The following is a 20,927-nucleotide window of genomic DNA, read 5'->3' as shown; positions in this document are numbered from 1 at the left end:
CAGGGCAGTGCAGACCTGCAGCCTCTGGGAGCCACCACGCTGCTGGTCAAGTAATCAACTCCCCTGTTTGGCGGTGGGTGGGGGCTGTGCTACAAAGGGGTAACAGCATTTGGTGCAGGGTACCCAGTAGGAGGTGTCCCCCAATACACAAGCCCTCCTTCTGCCCTGACCTCTGCAGTGTGGAAACCCCACCTCCTGACCAGTCTGCTGCCCAGCGTGGGTGCAGGAATGCCAAGGGCTCTGGACAGGCCTCAGTGTGCTGACAGGCAAGGCTGTAGCCCTCACAGGCCCAGGCCAGGGTTGCACCTACTCTGGGGGTCAGCTCTGTGCTTTCTGTCCTGTCTTCCTTGTTGAGAGCCACAGGGTGACAGGAGTGGCTACAGAGCTGGAAAGATGAGGGATGCCCCTGGGCCTCTGTTACTGGAATGGAGGCCTCCGCTGTGGCACCTAGCTGAGGAGTCTAGTCCTGGGGAGGCCTTCAGGAGACGGCGGCTGGAGCTGACAAACAGGTGCCCTTGTCTCTGGATCCTGATGGATCCTGCCTCTGGGCAGAAGATGCCCAAGTTAGGGAGCTCCCAGATGATGGTATGGGTGCTGGGGAAGGGGGTCTATGTGGCTCTACGTTCTCTGTGACTCACTGAGGGTCTCTTCGTTGCCAGAGAGAGCACTCTCGAGAGCCCTTAAAGGCTCCCTGGACACAGACAGCCTGAATGCTGGAATGGGACAGTGTGGGGCCATGTCTACAAAGGGGGGTCCCTAAATGGAGGGCAGGGGACAGGGTCCCAGGAGCCCCCAGAAGAGGGGTGTGGGATACCAGACGGGAGGTTCGGTGGGTCACAGGGCAACCCCTGGACAAAAGGGAGCCGGGTGGCTGGTGGGTCCTGCGCCCTCCTCACCTTGAACCCAATGCCGCCCTTCTTGCAGCACAGGCAGGCCAGCATGAGGACGATGACCGTGAAGAGCCCCGAGAAGGACACAGCAACCACTGCGAGGGACGAGGACCAGGACAGCTCACTGAGCGGGGCACCGTCTGCAAGGATGTAGAGCACACGCCTCCTTTCAGCTCAGCACGTGACCCCATGCTCCGACCCTGCACCTGGACATGGCCTCAGACTAAGGGAACTGAGGAATGGCCTTGTTAGCCAGAACCTACTGTCCTAGCGAAGTGGCCAGGGTGGGCTCAGCTCCCAGTTCCAAAGTTCATGGACACCTCTCTGCTACAGCAAGGTCTTAGGCCATAGGAAGACTCACTACTGGGGCTGGAGAGAAGGCTCAGCAGTTCAGAGCACTGACTGCTCTTCCAGAGGACCTGGGTTCAATACCCCAGCCACCTACGTGGTGGCTCAGGACCACCCCAACTCCAGTCCCAGGGGATCCAATGCTCCATCCGGACTCCACTGGCAGCAGGCACACACATGGTACACAGACGTGCATTCAGGAAAAAGCATTTGCGCACATAAAAATTCTATGTAAAAAAATAAGATCTGGCCGGGCGGTGGTGGCGCACGCCTTTAATCCCAGCACTCGGGAGGCAGAGGCAGGCGGATCTCTGTGAGTTCGAGGCCAGCCTGGTCTACAAGAGCTAGTTCCAGGACAGGCTCCAAAGCCACAGAGAAACCCTGTCTCGAAAAACCAAAAAAAAAAAAAAAAAAAAAAAAAAAAAAAAAAAGTACAGGGATCCTGCTAGCATTGAGAGTGTCCCTGCTTCAGCAGGGCAGTAGAGCGCCCCGTATTCAAACCTCTACTTGAGCCGGGCGGTGGTGGCGCACGCCTTTAATCCCAGCACTCGGGAGGCAGAGGCAGGCGGATCTCTGTGAGTTCGAGACCAGCCTGGTCTACAAGAGCTAGTTCCAGGACAGGCTCCAAAGCCACAGAGAAACCTTGTCTCGAAAAACCAAAAAAAACAAAAAAAAAAAAAAAAAAAAAAAAAAAACCTCTACTTGTCCTCCAAGTCCCTTGGTGCTGGTTCCAACTGGAGGAGCCTTCTTTACTCCTGATCCCAATGAGCCACAATTCAGATGGGGAAACCGAGGTGTTTAGGACAGCAGAACACGACCCCCCCAACCCCTCACTGTTGGGCTCCCAAACTGGGGCTCCTTAGCAGACTACAGCAGGGGAGGCACCAGCTGTGGTGACTACAGCCAGGGTGTTTTTTGGACAGGAAGGCGTATGCTTGGGAACAGCTCTGCCTCCTGGGCCTGCTCTTCCTTGCCACATGGACTCTGAGTCATCCTCTGTCCCCAGAGGCTTTCTCTATCCATGGGTTCTCATTAAACCCTTAGCACTTGGGAGAACCAAGACTCAGCAAAAGGGAGGGCTCTCTGCTTCTGCCAGGGATTTCGGCAGATTTCGGCGGATTGACAAGGCATCTGGGAGGGGCTGCCTGGGGGAAGAGTGAACCTGAAGGCCAAGAGGCCTACAAACCCAGGCTAGAACTTCTACTTGGGAGCCTGTGAGTACTTCCCACTCTACACCCAGAGATGAGAGAGTCCTTGTGAACTGGAGTAGAGGCCAGGCAGGGCTAAGGAACAAGGGGACCGGGCAGCCACCAAAGCAGAGTGTAGTAACAACATGGCAGGGTAAACAGGAGCTAAAAATCCACAGAAGGCAGCCGCTTTCGAGAGACCAGTTCCCCATCCTGAATCAATGCTCTTCCAGTGGCCTTGACATGCAGGGTTTCTGGGTGTTCCTGCGTGTGTGTGCCTTGAACATGTGTGTCCCTGTATGTATGTGAACTACCCCCATACCACGCAAACGGCACTGTGTGCTCACATGTGTAGAATCCACAACAGGGGGGACACATGAGTGAGCGTGCTGTGCGCCCTTCTGCGGACTGTGCCGTTGCCATGGTGAGCCATCTCTCCCCTCTCCATATGATGCTGCTATGGTACCGGTACGCTCCTCTCCCACACCCACTGCATTCATGGGCCCACCGATGGCCCCAAGGCCTGGGGCTGGTCTCCTAGTCTTCAAAGGCACATCTGGTATCTCAGCTCGCCCCCTGCTAACTCCTTGGGTTGCATGGGCATATGCCAGGTAGAAGCAGCCTTGGAAGGGGTTAAGCTCAACTTCCATTGCAACTTTGCCCTGGCCCCGCATCAGGGCCACTGGCCTTTCTGTGGGTCCCTTCTGACCTCCAGCAGGTCAGGGCCACAGAGGGCTGTGGCAATGTGCTGGTTGTTAAGAAGCACTCGGTGGGCATGCGTGGGCGGCACGGAGGCCCTTATGCACTAGATAAGCACTAGGGGAACCAGAACGTTCCTTCAAAGAAAGGAATGCAATAACCCCGCAGCTGGCTCCCAGTGTGGGGCTCAACCCTCGAGAAAAATTTTTCTTTAAATAAAAGCAGGGAGTAGGAGATCAGTCTGTCACCCAAAGAGTCGGGGACAGTAAGTGAGCGTCAAATAACATGGTTTCCTCTCAATCCTTGAGGTGAAACATTTTATACCATTACTGAGATGTTCGTTAAGACCCAAAGGAGGAAACGCTCAGAGCCAAAGTTCCGCGGCTCTGTACAAAAGTGACTGTGAATTCAGTCCTTGTCTCCTCCACAAGGGACCACTGGTGTTGAAACCGGAAACACGGGGGCACTGATGCAAAAACAGCCCACGAAACGGGGGATAAAATCAGCCGGGTGTGGTGGCGCACACCTTTAATCCCAGCACTAGGGAGGCAGAGGCAGGTGGGTCTCTGTGAGTTGGAGTTCAGCCTGGTCTACAGAGCCAGCAACAGGCAGGATAACTAAAGCTACACAGAGAAACTCTGTATTGGAAAAAAAAAAAAAAAAAAAAAGAGGGGGTGTCAAATCCTTATCAATTATTTTGCAAGATGGGCTACAGTAATGCATTACTTGATTGAGCCCTCTCAGGAAGATCATAAAAGAAAATGTCCCTGCCGTACCTACCCATCTTGGCAGGTCTCTGCAAGGCGGGGAGCTCAGAGCCCTCCAGCCACAGGGAGGCACTGTTCTGCCAACTCCGCTTCTTCCAATCCGAGAGGCAGAAATAGGTCTTCAAAAACCAAATTCTGCTGTCTGCTTAAATTCAGGTGGCAGTTTATTTGGGTGGATTGAGGAGGACAGAATCTTCCAGTCATAATGGGTAGCTTTGAACCCCATATCCTCACCCATAAGGAATATCCTGAAGACCTCGCGAGGCTACACATGAACTGACTTCACGTATGAATTAGCACATGAAGGACAGAGAGGCATGGAGAATGGGACGTTGCAGAGGGCTGTGGATGTGGAGAGGGTGGAGTGGGGTGATGGAAACATTTGGGATGAGGCCCTCGAGAATGAAGTCCAGCAAATGGAAGTAGGAACGTGTGGGACGTCAGTAGCTTGCAGATAGAAACAGAAGAAAGGTTCAGCATCTCTGCGATGTATCCTGCCCTAAAACTGGGTTTTGCTGATTCTGAAGTTTTCACCTAAACTTATTTATGGTACGGCCTGAGAATCCATTACATCAGACTGCCTGCAAACTGTAGTAAACTAGAACCTTCCAGCACGTTCTTCTTCCATGGAGCTATTATACTTTGATAAAGTTAACGATTTTGTTTGACTGGTATGCACAATTGTTTTCTCCTTTGGGATTTTCCGTGATTCTTTCTCGGGTACTTCTAAGTATCCTGATACCTAGTAGGAGAGTCTCCTCGAGCTCAGAATTAAAATTGCACTGGATTTGGAAGATCCCAGATCTTGAGTAAATAGCCTTAGGTTTAAACCTTTAGATGTTAATGACCATTGTGAATTTTAAAAGTTTGTCTGCTTTTTGGTTTCGTGCTTGCCCTTGGTCTGACATAAATGATCAGACTCTGGCAGAAGTTAGAGGGGGCTCACGAGGGCCTGGTCTCTATAAGGCACATTTTACACAGTATCCCAACTCTAGTGCATAATTAGTGATCCTCACATCAGCTTGACATCGGGAGCCAGGGTATATGCCACTGGGGCCTTCTCTGCTGTCAGGTATGTAGAGACACGTGACACAGTACACTGTAAACACGCACGGTGCAGCTCCCTAACCAGTCAGCTGCAGAGTGTGGCCCCAAGCGTGACATGGAACCCTGGGTAGGGGTGGGAGGCTCCAGGAAAATGTCATTGTGTCACATCTGGAACCTGGCTTTGTCAAATAGCTCTTTATGTGTTCCCTTTCTAGGACCCCCCCCCCCCCATTAAAACTACAAGCTGACAATGGCCCTATGTCTCTGAGCATGACTTAGAGAATTTTGCAATTTATGGAATATTAATTATGTTCCTAAAATTCCTTACAATCCACAGGGTCAAGCTATTGTGGAACGACACCGTCCAATACTTAAACAAGATTTTAGAAATAACAAGGGTATAGAACCACCTAAATCCCCACAGGCTAGGCTACGTCTGGCCATGCCAACTTTAAAGAATAACGCTTCCTCTACTGCCCCAAAGCATTTTGCCCTAAAGGACACACAGCTGAACACGCATGTTAAACGGACAGACCTAGGAACTAGTCAATGGAAAAGGCCTGATGTTCTAACATCCGAGTGAGGTTATGTTTGTCTTTTTCCAGAAAATGAACTCAGTCTCAGATGGCTCCCACTCTGACGCATCGGACCAGGATGGCATCCCAGAGACCACCACACAGACAAAGTGTCTGGAGGTACAAGGCAAACCCATCAAGATGAGATGTCCCAAGAGGAAGAGTAAGCCGGCAACTTGGGGAGAAGACAAGGACACAGTACTACTGACCGAGAAATGATGCTGTTATGTTTACTGACTATGTTACATGCTAATTCTCAGCTTGTCAGTGCAGAATCTGAATGCATTGTGTGGGGGGGGATAAAAGCCGCACCTTTTTATAATAGGAAATAGGAGACAATATTGATGTGGGAGTCCCCTCTGTGTGCTGTGATTACCATTAATGAATAAAGAAACTGCTTTGGACCTATAGCACGGCACAACTTAGGTAGGCGGGGAAGACGGAACTGAATGCTGGGAGGAAGAAGGGCAGAGTCAGAGAAAAGCCATGGAGTCGCCAGAGTCAGACATGTCATGCCGAAACTTTCCCGGTAAGCCACTACCACGTGGTGATACATAGATTAATAGAAATGAGTTAAATTAAGATATAAGAGTTAGCCATTAAGAAGCTAGAGCTAATGGGCCAAGCAGTGATTTAAATAATACAGTTTCTGTGTGATTATTTCTGGTCTAAGCTAGCTGGGCAGCTGGAAACGAACAAGCAGCCCCTCCTTCAACACAGTACGCTGTTGCCCTACCATGCTAAGCTGCCATGCTAAGCACTGTTTTTCATCTTCTTTTATTACCAGTGCCAGGGTTGGGAAATGGAATACAATGAAAGGCTGCAGATATGGCCTGGGTGATTAGTACTAATTAATACTAATTAACTCGCCGGGCAGTGGTGGCACACGCCTTTAATCCCAGCACTCGGGAGGCAGAGGCAGGCGGATCTCTGTGAGTTCAAGACCAGCCTGGTCTACAAGAGCTAGTTCCAGGACAGGCTCTAAAGCTGCAGAGAAACCCTGTCTCGAAAAACCAAAAAAAAAAAAAAATACTAATTAACTCCTAATATTCCAGCAAAAACACCAGCAGAAGTTAAGAGATGAGAGAATTGAGAACCACATTTTTACAAAACAGAGCCCTTTAGGTTGCCTGTTGCTCAAGCAAGATGGTGGCGGTCAACACTTTCCTGGTATGTATCGCTTTGATGTGTCAGATTTCTCTCGTACTCTGGATGGCCAAATTGACGATCTGCATAAGGAGATAAACTCTCGCAAGTGACTTTCGAATGGCCATCGTGGTTAAGATGGCTTTCCCTTTGTTTGGTCCCCTGTTAGCGGTTCTTGTGATTTGGTTACGTCTGCCTGTATTCGTTAGATGGCCATGCACAAGCCTGCATCTAATACAGCCACCATTTTATCTTTAAAAAAATTTTTAAAAAAAGGTGAGTTATGGGTTGTGCTCACAGACAGGCACTGGGGGAACCAGGAATGTTAACCACACAGGGTTGTTCCTTCAAAGGAAGGGAGGCATAACCTGTCACCCACCCAGAAGGCTGGGAGCAGATGTGGTTAACAGCCTGGTGACCTCTGCGCTATCTGCGTGGCTGAGACCACACCAGATTGTCCTCCAGACCCTTATCACGAGCTTGTCTATTATCTATAGAACCCATCTTCATGGACGATGTCGCATGTACTTTACAATGTATTCATGTTTTCAGCTTTACTGTGCACACGGATTGCTTAATTATCACCAGGACAATTTTCACTAAATTATGCAGCGCTTAAATATGCCTAATATAAGTCAGGTGGTGGTGGCTCACGCCTTTAGTCTCAGCACTCAGGAAGCAGAGGTAGGAGGATCTCTGCAAGTTCGAGGCCAGCTTGGTCTACAGAGCGAGTTCCAGGACAGTCAGGGATGTTACACAGAGAAACCCTGTCTTGAAAAACTGGAAAAAAAAAACAAACAAACAACAAAAATATGCCTAAAATAAACTACTTAGGGTCAGACTCTAGGAGTTTGAACCAACACCAGCTGCTCAGCCATGCTGAACTGAACTCCCTTCTTGTGTCCTGCAGATCACTCCGCTGGCTATGGTGGACACAGAGACCCCACAGGCCTGTCCTTTCTACAGTGCCCAAGTCCCTGAGGGTGATAGGCAGGATGAGGAGGCAACCAAACAGGCTGGCCAGAACCACAGGGCCAGGGAGTCGTCTGTTTTATTGTTTTTCTTTTTTGTTTTTTGATACAAGGTTTCTCTGTGTAGCCCTGGCTGTCCTGGAACTCACTCTGTAGACCAGGCTGGCCTCAGACTCAGAGATCTGCCTGCCTCTGCCTGCCGAGTGCTGGGATTAAAAGTGTGCACCACCACTGCCCAACTGAACTCTCAAACCTACACCTGTGCCTGGGTTTCTGAAGCCCGGCTCCATCAGGGGAGCCCCAGTGACCCACACCCGGAACACATGGAAGTCAGGAGACCTGGCTAGAGTCACCCCCAATCTAGCCACCCCCACAGACACCCCATCCTTCATACTACATCTCAGCGCTTGGCTGATGGTGTTTCCCAGGTCAGGAATCGGTACGCTCCAATAGTGCGCAGGGGGAAGGATGTGGCTTCACAGAACCACGTCCACACGGCAGCAGGACCTGACTACGGGGGTGACACTTCATCCAGTTCCTACCAGTCTCAGCTACTTGCACCCAAATCTTCCACCGCTCAGATTCCCCGGGGGCAGCCATGTCACTGCTACTCCCGTAGCTCCGAGGTGGCCTACGCAAGGGAGCTGGGCCACCCCCTTTGCTCTGCTTGTATCGGCCCTCAGAGCACGAGTTCTCGCTCCTGCCACGAGCGTCGTCCCCCTCACAGCTTCCTAGACTTTCAGGGAACTGAACCATGTTGAGATAATGACTGGCTTTGTGTCTCACAATGCCCAGATTTGGTACAAGTGCACCTGCGGTTGGCAGAGCCAACTGCAAAGCTGCCCACCCTCTCCTCCCACAGCCTCCAGAGTGGCCCTTGCACTCTTCCGTGCCAGCCAAATGGAAGTGACTTTAACCTTCTGACCCCAGTTGTCAGGGCAGCCAATGAAAACAAACACAGAGGCCCTTGCAGCTGGTTTCCACCTCAGGGGAGAAAAGTCTCCCAGGCAAGCCAGAGGTAGCACTTGCCTCTGATCTCCTTCGCCTGCCAGGTGACACGGGACAGGCCACAAGGGGAGGAGAAGGTATCCATAAACAGGCAGGCGTGCCTTGCCAGCCGGGCAGGTCCACGGGGGCCCTGACTGGACCATGGCTTCAGGCGATGCTCAGAATGTGATGGGTCAGGCTGGCCGGCAGCCAGCGCTGATGTGCATGGTGTGGGTCTACCCCCTCCTCCTGCTTTTGTAGGCTAGGCAGACGCTCTGTGATGCTCCTACCTGGAAGGTTCTGGGCCAAACAGTTTGCCTTTCAGACCACATGCATGTTAGCTTGGCCAGACTGATCCCTCGTGTGTGCTCAGCCACTGTCCTATTCGGGGAGCAGCCGAGATGCAAGGGGAAGAAGGACAGGCCAAGGCCACGGGGAAAGGCCAGGGAGACGCCTACAGTATAGTTGGAGCCCCCGAGAGGGAACACAGCTTTGGCCTGGTCCTGCCTTCCTGGGTCTACCCGACATGCTCCTGCCCCCACCCATGCACCCATGCCCAGACTACACCTACCCTTTTGAATAGCCTACAGTCCAAAATATCTGGGGGTCAAGAGGTCACCTGGGTCTCCTCATTGCACAGACGCAATTTAGGTCACAGCCGATACCCACTCCTGCCACCAGGTGGCGGTGCCTGGACATTTTACAGTAACGGTGAGCGGGGGGGGGGGGGGGGGGGGTGTCAAGAGCCTCTCAACTACTTGGCAGGGGAGTGGAGGAACCTGGAGGCCACCTTGGGCTGTATGCAACCCCAGTATCTAATGTATGGGCAGACCAGAGAGTGGCCTGCTGGAGGGCAGAGGTCAAGGACAGGAGCCTTGAGTGTAATGGTTCCTGGCATCCTGGCACAGAGTACTTCCTAGGCAGCCGGGAGGGGACTCTGCCAGTTCGGGCCACCTGCGTGGTCACCTGCTCTGTGTAGTCATCTGTCACACTAGATGCCTTCAGGTCCCCCATTCCACAGCCTTGCCATCGAACACCCTGGACCTGGTTGTCAGACACTGCCTTCAGAAGAGTAGGGACAGCCAAGACCCCGCAGAGTGGTGGATGGCACCCAGAGCCCGGTCCCTTCCAACAGGCTCCCTCTTAGGGCCCCCGGGAAGGGGCAGTACTCCCAGGCCTGCGGGTAGGCAGGGGTTGCTGGCAGGTGCTGTCTGCTCACCAAGCCCAGTGACTTCACCATGCGTGGCTCCAGGGAAAGGCGTTTAGGGCGACCTTAACCAAATAAAGCCTTCTCCCCTCTAAGAAGCCTCCTGTGGTCTCAGGGTCCTGGGTCACTGTGGCTGTATCCTCCATCCATTCCAGCCCCTGAAGAAATGTGTACAAAGGCTGCTTGACCACTGGTCTCCACATCTTTTCAGAGATGACAGAGATGCTCCTGGTCAGAGCAGAGATGAAGACCCACCTGCCCTCTACAGGATGGGATGAGCTAACTCCAGCAAATGCCACTCTAGCCAGGACATCCTGCCAGGCTAGAAGGGCAGGTGGGACAGAAGTTGGTGCCGGAGCCCAGTATAGATCAGGACAGCCACCTCCCACCACGAGGCCCTTAGATCAGCCTCCTCTCCGGATGGAGGATCCTGTATTACCAGGGTTGCAGAGTAAGCAAAAAAACATGTCACCTTCAGTGTCACCTGGGCCTGACCTCTACCCCAGTTTCCCCATACTGGAAAGCCCTGTTGCCTTACCTGAGAGCAAGGCTTACATCAGTTCCTTGCATCCTGGACAAGCTCAGCTGAGAGGATAGGCACTCCCCAACCCCTCTTCAGTGCAGCCCCCGATGGTGGGGGAGGGGCTTGGCTTGGGGCCTGAACCCTGAGCCCCAAGAGCAAGGGCTTGTGCCCTTTTCCAGGGCCCTGTGACTCATGTGTGCTCAGCACCACATGAAGGATTAGACAGACACACATGGGCCACCTGCTTAGAGTTGGGGACCTGGATACCACCACACCACCTTGTATGGTCTGTGTAAACTTGGCCTGTTTGCCCTGAGCTCTCCCAGCGTAAGCACCCCACAGATATTCACACATAAAGATAGCAGGAGCATAGAGCTGGAGGACTTGGTCACCCACCCACAGATGCAGGCATACATCTGGGCACTTTGTCCAGGGTGCCTCAGACAGGTTACCTAGCCTGCCGCATCTCTTCCTGGTTTATTCCCAGGACCACGTCCACCAAGGGTGTTTTTTGCATCAGAGAATTCTCTGTGGAGGATCCAAGTCCACTCCTTGCAGGCCTGTAGCGGGCCACCTGCACATTAGGCTTCCTCAGGGAGGGACCCAAGAAGAAGAGGCTGGCCTGGTAGCCTCTGCGGAAAGGCAAGGCTTTGAAAATTGGAATCTCGCCTTCATGGTCCTTGACCTTCAGGTTCTGCAGGAGAACCTGGTCATCAGGCAGAGCCGTGAGCTTCCGGGACAGTGTGAGCCCTCGAGCCTGGCCACAGTTTGCACCACTCCTTCCTATGCAGGGCAAGCTTAGAGTGGGCACCAGCCAGGCCTGGGAGGTCAAAGTACGCTCCCTCCCTCCAGTCACACGCTCCCCTCATGCCAGAGCAGGTGCTGGGGAGCCACCACAGAAAAGAGCACCTTGGAGCTCTGGAGTCCCTTGGAAGCATCTGATGACACCCATGTTACCTACCCAGTTAAAAAGGGGCTATCCCTCCACATGAGGTGAAGTGCAGGAAGTTGGCCCCAGTAACTCGGAACTCGCTGTGCTTAATAGAAGACTACTCTCCAAAAATCAGAGATCTGTCTTCCTCAGGGCCATGAAACTTCCCCACAGTTATAGGGTTTCCATCTGTGCCGATGAAAGGCTTCACTTCAGTAATACAGACTCCCATCCTTGGACATGAGACTCCCCTCCTGGGACATGAGACTCCCCTCCTGGGACACAAGGCTCCCCTCCTGGGACACGAGGCTTCCCTCCAATGATACCAGGCTCCCCTCCTGGGACACGAGGCTCCCCTCCTGGGACACCAGGCTCCCCTCCTGGGACACAAAACTCCCCTTCAGGGACACAAGGCTCCCCTCCAATGACACCAGGTTCCCCTCCTGGGACAAGAGGCTCCCCTCCTGGGACATGAAACTCCCCTTCAGGGACACAAGGCTCCCCTCCAATGACACCAGGTTCCCCTCCTGGGACACGAGGCTCCCCTCCAATGACACCAGGTTCCCCTCCTGGGACAAGAGGCTCCCCTCCTGGGACATGAAACTCCCCTTCAGGGACACAAGGCTCCCTTCCAATGACATCAGGCTCCCCTCCTGGGACAAGAGGCTCCCCTCCTGGGACATGAAACTCCCCTTCAGGGACACAAGGCTCCCTTCCAATGACATCAGGCTCCCCTCCTGGGACAAGAGGCTCCCCTCCTGGGACACGAGACTCCCCTTCAGTGTCCCCTCCAGGGGCATGGGACCACCCTCAAGTGACATGAGGACCCTCATCAATGGTGCAGGGCTTCCCCTCCTTTCTGCCTGCTGTGGCCTTAGTAACTAGGGTCCCTTGAATCAGACTCGGCCTGAACCACACTTACAGTATCCCTCTAAGTGCCCCCAAAGCGTATGGGGATAAGTAGAGTAGCAGGCAAGAGATGGAGCTCAAGGGGTTGGGGTTTCTGTGGTCAGCACCTGGCAAGAGGGTGTCCACAAGGTCACCCTCAGGGCTCGTGGGGGACCCCAGGAAGTGCTGCTGCAGTCTGTGGGCTATAGAGGGCAGGAGGACGGGAGTCAGCATTCCTCACACTCAGTGTGCCCATAGGTGGGCTGCAGAGGACGGGAGGATGGGGGTCAGCATCCCGCACACTCAGTGTGCTCATATGTGGGCTGTAAAGGACGGGAGGACAGGGGTCAGCATCCCACACACTCAGTGTGCCCATAGGTGGGCTGCAGAGGACGGGAGGACAGGAGGACAGGGGTCAGCATCCCGCACACTCAGTGTGCCCATAGGTGGGCTGCAGAGGATGGGAGGACGGGAGGACGGTAGGACGGGGGTCAGCATCCCGCACACTCAGTGTGCCCATAGGTGGGCTGCAGAGGCCGTCAGTCACAGGAGTCTATAAACCCTTTAAAAAGGAAGGAAGCAAGGGGTAAGACGGGGTGCTTGCCTTGTCACATGGCACAGCCTACGCTTCAAGGGGATCAAATAGGGAACAGACACAATCAGGCTTGAGCAGAAGCCAGCACTTGGTGGGACAACGGCGGTGGAAGCCCCTATACCTGAACTGTACAGCATGTCTCTGCAGATCACAGGAAAGAGGGAACGTTGTGGGCAGCATACAGGTGTGCAGCAGCACTGGGGATGAACCCGGGGCCTCTGCAGGCTCACTGAGTGCTAAACCACTGAGCCACACCTTGGCCCAGCTTCCTCAAGGAAGATAGAATGTGAAATTAAATATCACAGAAGCAACACACACACACACACACACACACACACACACATGCAAAGTATGCTGGATTTTTCTTTCTTTCTTTTCTTCTTTTTTTTCTTTAAAAAAATAAAAGACACCTGTAATCCCTATACTGGAAAGGCAGAGACAGGAGGGTCTTCTGGCTAACCAGCCTAACCAAATTGGTGAGCGCCAGGTCCAGTGAGACCTTGTCTCAAAACTAAGTGTTGAGCAATTGAGGAAGACACCTCATGTCAATCTCTGGCTTCCATACACATGTGTGCACACATACATGTGCACATAAACATGAACATGTATACGCAACACAATAACTTAAACACTTAACTGAAGTAGCCACAACCAAAGATATAAAAAGCAGGATGATTCAACACAATGACCATCAAAATCCCAGAAAAATTCTTCACAGACCTCGAAAGAATGATACTCAACTTCATATGGAAAAGCAAAAACCCAGGATAGCCAAAACAATCCTGGGCAATAAAAGAACTTCTGGAGGCATCACAATCCCTGACTTCAAACTCTGCTACAGAGCTACAGTACTAAAAACAGCCTGGTATTGGCATAAGAACAGACAGGAGGACCAATGGAACCGAATAGAGGACCAAGATATCAATCCACACATCTTCGAACACCTGATCTTTGATAAAGAAGCAAAAAATATCAAATGGAAAAAAGAAAGCATATTTAACAAGTGGTGCTGGCATAACTGGATATCAACATGTAGAAGAATGAAAATAGACCCATATCTATCACCATGCACAAACTCAAGTCCAAATGGATCAAAGACCTCAACATGAAGCCAGCCACACTGAACCTTAGAGAAGAAAAAGTGGGAAATACACTTTAATGCATTGGCACAGGGAACCACTTCCTAAATAGAACCCCAGTAGCACAGACACTGAGAGAAACAATAAATGGGACCTCCTGAAACTGAAAAGCTTCTGTAAAGCAAAGGACACGGTCAACAAGACAAAATGACAGACAACAGAATGGGAAAAGATCTTCACTAACTCCACATCAGACAGAGGTCAGATCTCCAAAATATACACAGAACTCAAGAAATTGGACACCAAAGGATCACTTAATCCAATTTAAAAAAAATGGAGTACAGACCTAAACAGAGACCTTTCAACAGAAGAATCTAAAATGGCTGAAAGACACTTAAGGAAATGTTCAACATCCTTAGTCATCAGAGAAATGCAAATCAAAACAACTCTGAGATTCCATCTTACACCTGTAAAAAATGGCCAAGATCAAAAACACTGATGACAACTTATGCTGGAGAGGTTGTGGGGAAAAGGGAACACTTCTGCATTGGGAATGCAAGCTGGTACAGCCCCTTTGGATGTCAGTGTGACAATTTCTCAGAAAATTAGGAAACAATCTTCCTCAAGACCCAGTAAGACCACTTTTGGGTATATATCCAAAGAATGCTCAATCGTGCCACAAGGACATGTGCTCAACTATGTTCATAGCAGCTTTGTTTGTCATAGCCAGAACCTGGAAACAACCTAAATGCCCCTCAACCAAAGAATGGATAAGGAAAAATGTGGTACATTTACACAATGGAGTACTACACAGCAGAAAAAAATAACGACATCTTGAATTTTGCAGGAAAATGGATGGAGCTAGAAAACATTATTTTAAGTGAGGTAACCCAGACACAGAAAGACCATTATCACATGTACTCACTCATAGGTGGTTTTTAAACATAAAGCAAAGAAAGCCAGCCTATAAACCGCAATCCCAGAGAGTTTAGACAACAATGAGGACACTAAGAGAGACTCACAGAGATCTAATCTACAAGGGAAGTAGAAAGTAGAAAAAGACAAGATCTCCTGAGTAAACTTGGAGCTTGGGGACCTTGGGAGAGGGTTGAAGGAGGGAGGGGAGAGGCAGGGAGGGGAGCAGAGAAAAATGTAGAGCTCAATAAAAATAATAAAAAAAAAAAAGTCACTCAAATCTCCCAGAACAAATGCCACACTTACACAGATGCTGTTCTGGGGAGCTTCCTGGAGTAACAAAAGTCACCCCTGACCTAGGGTCTTGGAGTCTGTGGCAGTGCCACTCTGGGGTTCCAAGGGCACAACATCCCTGACTGTCAATGCAGCTAGGATCCAGCCTGCTTCCACCTGGAGTGAGACCCAGGAGCCCCAGACTTCTGAGGACCCTGCCGCCAGCCTGGCTCTCCCTTGTGATGCAAAGGGAACCTCAAACAGGAAGAAAGCAGCAGCCAAAGCAGACACAAGACTGAGCCAGGAGACCCAGGCAGCAGACGTTCTAGGTGTCCAGGACCAAGGCCGGGGCCCAGTGGATGTCCCAGAAGGTCCTTCTTGTTCCTGCTGAACTATAGTAGAAGTCAGGAGTCCTAGGCAGAGGAGAGAGAGGTGGGAAGAGCTACTGCTCGGGTGGGGACACAGACACCAGTTCAGCCCCACTGTGTCCCCCACAGCATCAGCCCCACTGTGTGACCTACAGCATCAGCCCCACTGTGTCCCCCACAGCATCAGCCCCACTGTGTGACCTACAGCATCAGCCCCACTGTGTCCCCCACAGCATCAGCCCCACTGTGTGCCCTACAGCATCAGCCCACTGTGCCCTCCAGCATTAGCTCTTTGGTTCCTTATTCTCAGTCCTGATGGCCACCAGGACTCAGGTCCTCTCCATAGAACATCCCAGCCTCAGAGCAGAGGTGACCAGAATGTTTTCCCAGCGTCATGGGCCTTTCCTAGGCTCTCCTTCTGCCCTGACTATCAATAGGGGGAAACTGAGGCAGATGTAGCAAGGTATAGCAGTCCCCCAGAAGGTAAGATAATATTTGAGGGGCCTGTGAGAGAAGACTGTACCAAAGTACAGTACAAAGTACAAAAAAGGCCAAAGACTTTTTTGTTTGGTTGGTTGGTTGCTTATTCCAGACAGGGTTTGTCTGTAGCTTTAGAGCCTGTCCTGGAACTAGCTCTTGTAGACCAGGCTGGCCTTGAACTCACAGAGATCCTCCTGCCTCTGCCTCCCGAATGCTGGGAGTAAAGGTGTGTGCCACCACCGCCAGGTAGGTCAAAGACTTTTAATATTGTCCACCCGGTGCCTCACCGGCCTTCTCAGCCCCAGCACACAAGGCAGGTGCAGGCTTTCACGTGGAATGCTGGGCAGTGTGCAAGGATGCCGGGTGGGGAGCTTGAGTTACAGCACAACCTCTCCCAAAAAGCAGCACACTGGCCCAATGGCTACAAAGTTGCAGTATTCTGCTAAAGGAGGTGCAATAAGCACAAAGTATCCTTAGACCAGAGCCCACCGCACTGAGGACCACCCCTTTGCAGACAGATCCACAGCCAGGCTTCCAAGCAAGCAGTCTGGTGAGGAGGGGCTGTAGGAGGCAGACACAGCTTGGCAGGGCTACAGGGACAGCTGGTTGGCAGGTGGATACAAGAAAAAAGACGACATGAACGCCTGACCTGGTTCTTTGTTTCCAGACCATGGATCAGCTCCAGGGGGGCAGGTTATTTGTAAGACCCGTGTTGGCACCCTCTCTGTCATCCATGTGAACATGGAATAATATGATCATCTGCACATAGACGCCCAAGAGAGCAGTTCGGGACCAGGAGGGTGGAAGGGTTCTGGGAAGGTTAGGGTTCTGGGGGCATCCACTCCTCCACTTGCAGTCAGATGCATAGACACATATGCACTTACACAGGTACACATGTGTGCCCAACAGCTACAGACATGCTCACCCATCCCATCCCTGGGTCATCATGCACTCGTGGTCACATACATGTACACAACATGCTTACATTCCCTCATGCATACACAGGCACACAATACCTGTGCTCCACATGTGCACACACTCTCCCAGACATACAGGTGTGCACACATGTTCACATGAGCACTCTCCCCCAAAAGACCTCCTCACGGGGATCCCCTGTGAGTGCTCACACACACACACACACACACACTCATTCACACGTATTCTCGTCCTAAGGTCTCCATGAAGCACTTACTGGGGTCTGCACCCCCCTCTACTTTTGGACTGGATACAGCATCCACTCATTGCGGGGACCCCCACAAGGTCTCCTAGCAGTCTCCTTCAAGACCCCAATGATTGCCTCCCGGGATCCTCCAGAGGTCACCTTGGAATCAAGTCTACCAAGAGGACCAGGAACAGAAGGAAGTGCCGCTCACAGGTGACATCACCTCCACTGACAGATCAAAGCTAAAGCCAAGTCTGACCTCCCAGCCCTCACCCCTTTCTCTAGCTTCTCAGGGCCCCCCCGAGACAGGTCCAAGGGTGGAGCGGTTTTCAGCATATCCCTGTGCCCCACATCCCAAATCCTCGACAGCCACCCAGCTCAGGTGGCTTGGTGGGAGTGGCAAGGTCATAGTCACACAAGGTCTCCATAGTTCCGTGTCCAAGCAGTTCCCTGTTCCACACACACCGTTCCTTCTACAAGGACAAACTTCAGCTCTCTGACACACACCCTTTGGCCTGATCACACCCCTGGTCATCTTGGAACTCTCTAACTCTCACACGTGAGATGCCCAACCTAAGCCGTGGTTGGCCAAGCAAGAGACCCAGCTAGTCTGAGAGATGCACCAAACACACCGGCTTTAGCTATGTTTGGACAGGACTTGTAAGGGAAAAGAAAAAAACAAACAGATAGACATGAACCGCAATTCCAGCTCCTGAGCAGCGGCCACAGCGCCACCCTCGGTAACAGGAGGCCCTGGGTAGAGAATGAGGCAGCTCTATGCCAGCAGGACGGGCAGGAGAAGGCCTGTGTGGGCAGGACAGGCTAAGGGCAGTAGTGGGTCATCTCTTCCTTTCATCTGCTCTCATGAGCCAAGAAGTGCCCCTCAGCAATGCTTTGTGAACGCAGCTTCAGGATAAACAACGACCGGTACCCACTGGTGCCCAGGAAGTGATTAGTTGAGTGGTCAGTGTGGCCCCCTAGAACAAAGGGTAAGTGTGCCAGTGTCCGGAGCAAACACTCCCACCGTGGCCATCAGGCTGGCCAGAGGTGCCCACCCTGCCTTACACTGCACTGCAGCTGTCAGACAGGTCAGGATGACAAGGAAGTAGACAAGCCAGCAGCTGGCACCACGCACACAACTGAGGAGGGCAAACCAAACCTACAGATGTGTCCCCAAAGCAACTGAGGTTTTGTGGAACCCATACAGATCCACGGGGTAGACTCCACACAGGGCCATGGTGTATAGACTCCACACAGGGCCACGGGGTAGACTCCACACAGAACCACGGGATAGAATCCACATAGGGCCACGGGGTAGAATCCACACAGGGCCACGGGGTAGACTCCACACAGAACCACGGGGTAGAATCCACACAGGGCCATGGGGTAGACTCTACACAGGGCCATGAGGTGGACTCCACACAGGGCCATGGTGTATAGACTCCACACAGGGCCACGGGGTAGACTCCACACAGAACCACGGGGTAGAATCCACACAGGGCCACGGGGTAGAATCCACAGGCCATGGGGTAGACTCCACACAGGGCCAGGGGGTGGAATTCTCACAGGGCCACAGGGTAGCCAGGCAGCCTCGAGAGGCTCTCAGTGCCTAGTGAGACCTTCTGTAGGGGTAGGGGGAGCCACAGAATGGTGTCAAGGCCAGCTCCTGTGGTATGTCCTCATCAGAAACAGACCAGGGAGACCAGGCGACACAGGACGTGGGACTATGCTGTCATGAGATGGACAGGAATGGCAGGGTGGTAAGAGGAAATGGGGAGTCATGACCATCAGGGTGCTGGGTGATTACTAAGGAAACAAAATGTCCAAAATGAGCTATAGTAAAGACCGCACAACTCTATAAAAATACTAATAGCCATGAATTCCGTGTTCTCACAGATGAGTGTACAGTATGCAAATGAAGTCACAGTAAAGGGGAGGGAGGGGCAAGCAGATGTAGGGAGAACACGCTAGTAGAGAGGAGAAGGAAGGGAGAAGGGAAAGAGGGAATGAAGGAAGTGGGGTGTCTCTCCAGAATACTCACAGGAGTGCCACAAGAGACAGCCCAAAGTGAACAGAACCCAATGCTAACCTCCAGAGCATCCTCCTCTGCTGCTCTGTTCTTAAGGTGTGGCTGACCTGCAGAGGCCTGGAGCAGCCAGAATGTGGCTCCGTGGGACAGGCCGAGGGGGCTGCCAGGGCCTAGAGTGTGACCTCATGGCTGTGTCGAGCTGGACCAAAGCCACAGAACCTCATCAACACCTAAGCATGTGTGCACCATTTAGCAATAGAAAATCCCGCACGTGGTGTCCACGGACAGCCCCGTGTCTCCAGTTAACAAATCAAAGAACTCTGGCTACAGCTGAGAACCACTGAAGCCCTCCTGCCTAGGTCAGCCCCCCAGGTACCCTTGCTGCTTGGAGCAAGGCACGAGCTGCAGGATTGGCTGGGTGCAGGAGAAAGGGAACACACCTGGCTATTGTCAATTTCAGGGCCAGATTGCAGTTCAGCAATGAGTTCCCAATGGGCACACACCATTCCTAGGGTCCCCTCAAGCACCACAGAGAATAGAGGAGAAGCTTAGGAAATAAGACTCATGGGAAGCCAGAAGTCCCAGTGAGCAATGGACCCTATGTCAGCCTTGCAAAGATAAAGGACAGCAGCGTCCACAGATATCCACAGACCTCAAAGCTCAGCCTCAGTGCCCAGCCTGGGAGCCTGGCTCCCCATCCCATCAGACTCACAAAGCAGGCAGGTGAGCCCTACAGGAAACCAAACCCAGCTGGTCAGGGCTACCAAGTCATGTCCCCAAGTCAGTAGACCAGTGACAAGAGGAGACCTTCCCAGGGACCTGGGTGGGTAAACAGTGCTGGACTCTGTCCCAGAGAGAAGGTGGTGGCTCATGCAAACCTTGGGGCGGTGGTAAAGAGACAGGCAAGGCCATCCCCATTGCGAAAGGTGCCTGCTTCATCTCATCTACCTGTGACCGATGACCCTGACTGCCCAGCCCACCGACTACACAGGCCTTGCCCACTCTGGAGACTGCTCAGGACTTCTGGTAGGGTCCTTGCTGGACCTGAGTTCTGATGAACTCTGTGTCCTCCCTCCACCCCCAGTCCGACAGGGATAGAGTAGCCGGTGCCCTCCGGAGTCCCCACATACCGGCTCCGGTGCTGTTCCTGTGAGGTTCCAGCTTTGCTCCGCCCACAGTGCCTTCTCCAGAACTCCAAACCCCACCCCACTGTCCCAGCCCCCTGACCCTAGCTCTGGCTCTGGCCCTGGCCCTGACGGAAGTAGGCAGGGGATGCCACGTGACATTGCCTCCTGCGACAGCCCTCAGGCAGCCATCCACCCAGACAGTCAGCCTGGGAACTGGCTCCGGCCCTCGGCCACTGCCCTCATTTCCTCTGCTGGCTTCCTGAGCTGGGGGTGGGGAAGGCCACAGCCACTGGTCCCATTGCCACTAGTTCCTCTGTGACAGGCAGGCAAGGCCCAGACTACGGGGACCTGAAATCAGAGCCCCAATAGGCACTATGACCCAGATTATCACACGACAAGAATAAGGGGTGACACAGGGGTCTCCCCACCATAGACATAGCCTTCAGTCTACCTGGGAACAAACATCAGAACCGCTGTCCTTTGAACAACAAGAGCAGGTCCCCTCATAGTCTGCCTCAAGCTTCCCTCTAGTTGACCCTAGTCTGTCCCCGTCCCAATAGCCATGAAAGAAAGGCAGGTGGCCACAGTCCCAGGAGGAGGGCCTGGCAGAGCTGGGCACAGCCCACCCTCAGGAAGTACTGCATGAGTGCAGAACAGGTGCCAGGGACATCAAGGACATTAGCTACCAGGACCCACCGTGTATACGCAGACGCTTGGCCGACTGCGGGCTTGC

The 20,927-nt window shown here is 52.6% G+C and overlaps 1 protein-coding gene across 2 annotated transcripts in view; it reads right to left on the bottom strand.

Annotated features, from left to right (window-relative positions):
- Positions 1–20,927, bottom strand: part of Aatk (apoptosis associated tyrosine kinase) — a 38,201-nt gene that overhangs the window by 12,919 nt on the left and 4,355 nt on the right. The window contains exons 1-2 of one of the 2 annotated variants that reach the window (XM_038326460.1): positions 20,198–20,312; positions 897–1,030 (exon numbers count right to left, since the gene is read on the bottom strand). In XM_038326460.1, coding sequence (XP_038182388.1) covers positions 897–941 — 45 coding nt within the window. In that variant the 5' untranslated portion in view covers positions 942–1,030; positions 20,198–20,312. Of the gene's footprint in view, positions 1–896; positions 1,031–20,197; positions 20,313–20,927 lie in introns of those variants that run through there. The other variant, XM_038326459.1, reaches the window with a different exon arrangement.

This window comes from Arvicola amphibius, chromosome 4, assembly GCF_903992535.2.
Source record: "Arvicola amphibius chromosome 4, mArvAmp1.2, whole genome shotgun sequence".
In the NCBI taxonomy this organism is placed as follows: Eukaryota; Metazoa; Chordata; class Mammalia; order Rodentia; family Cricetidae; genus Arvicola; species Arvicola amphibius.
Note: the sequence above shows the minus strand (reverse complement) of the source record. Positions and strands in the feature narration are given on the sequence as shown.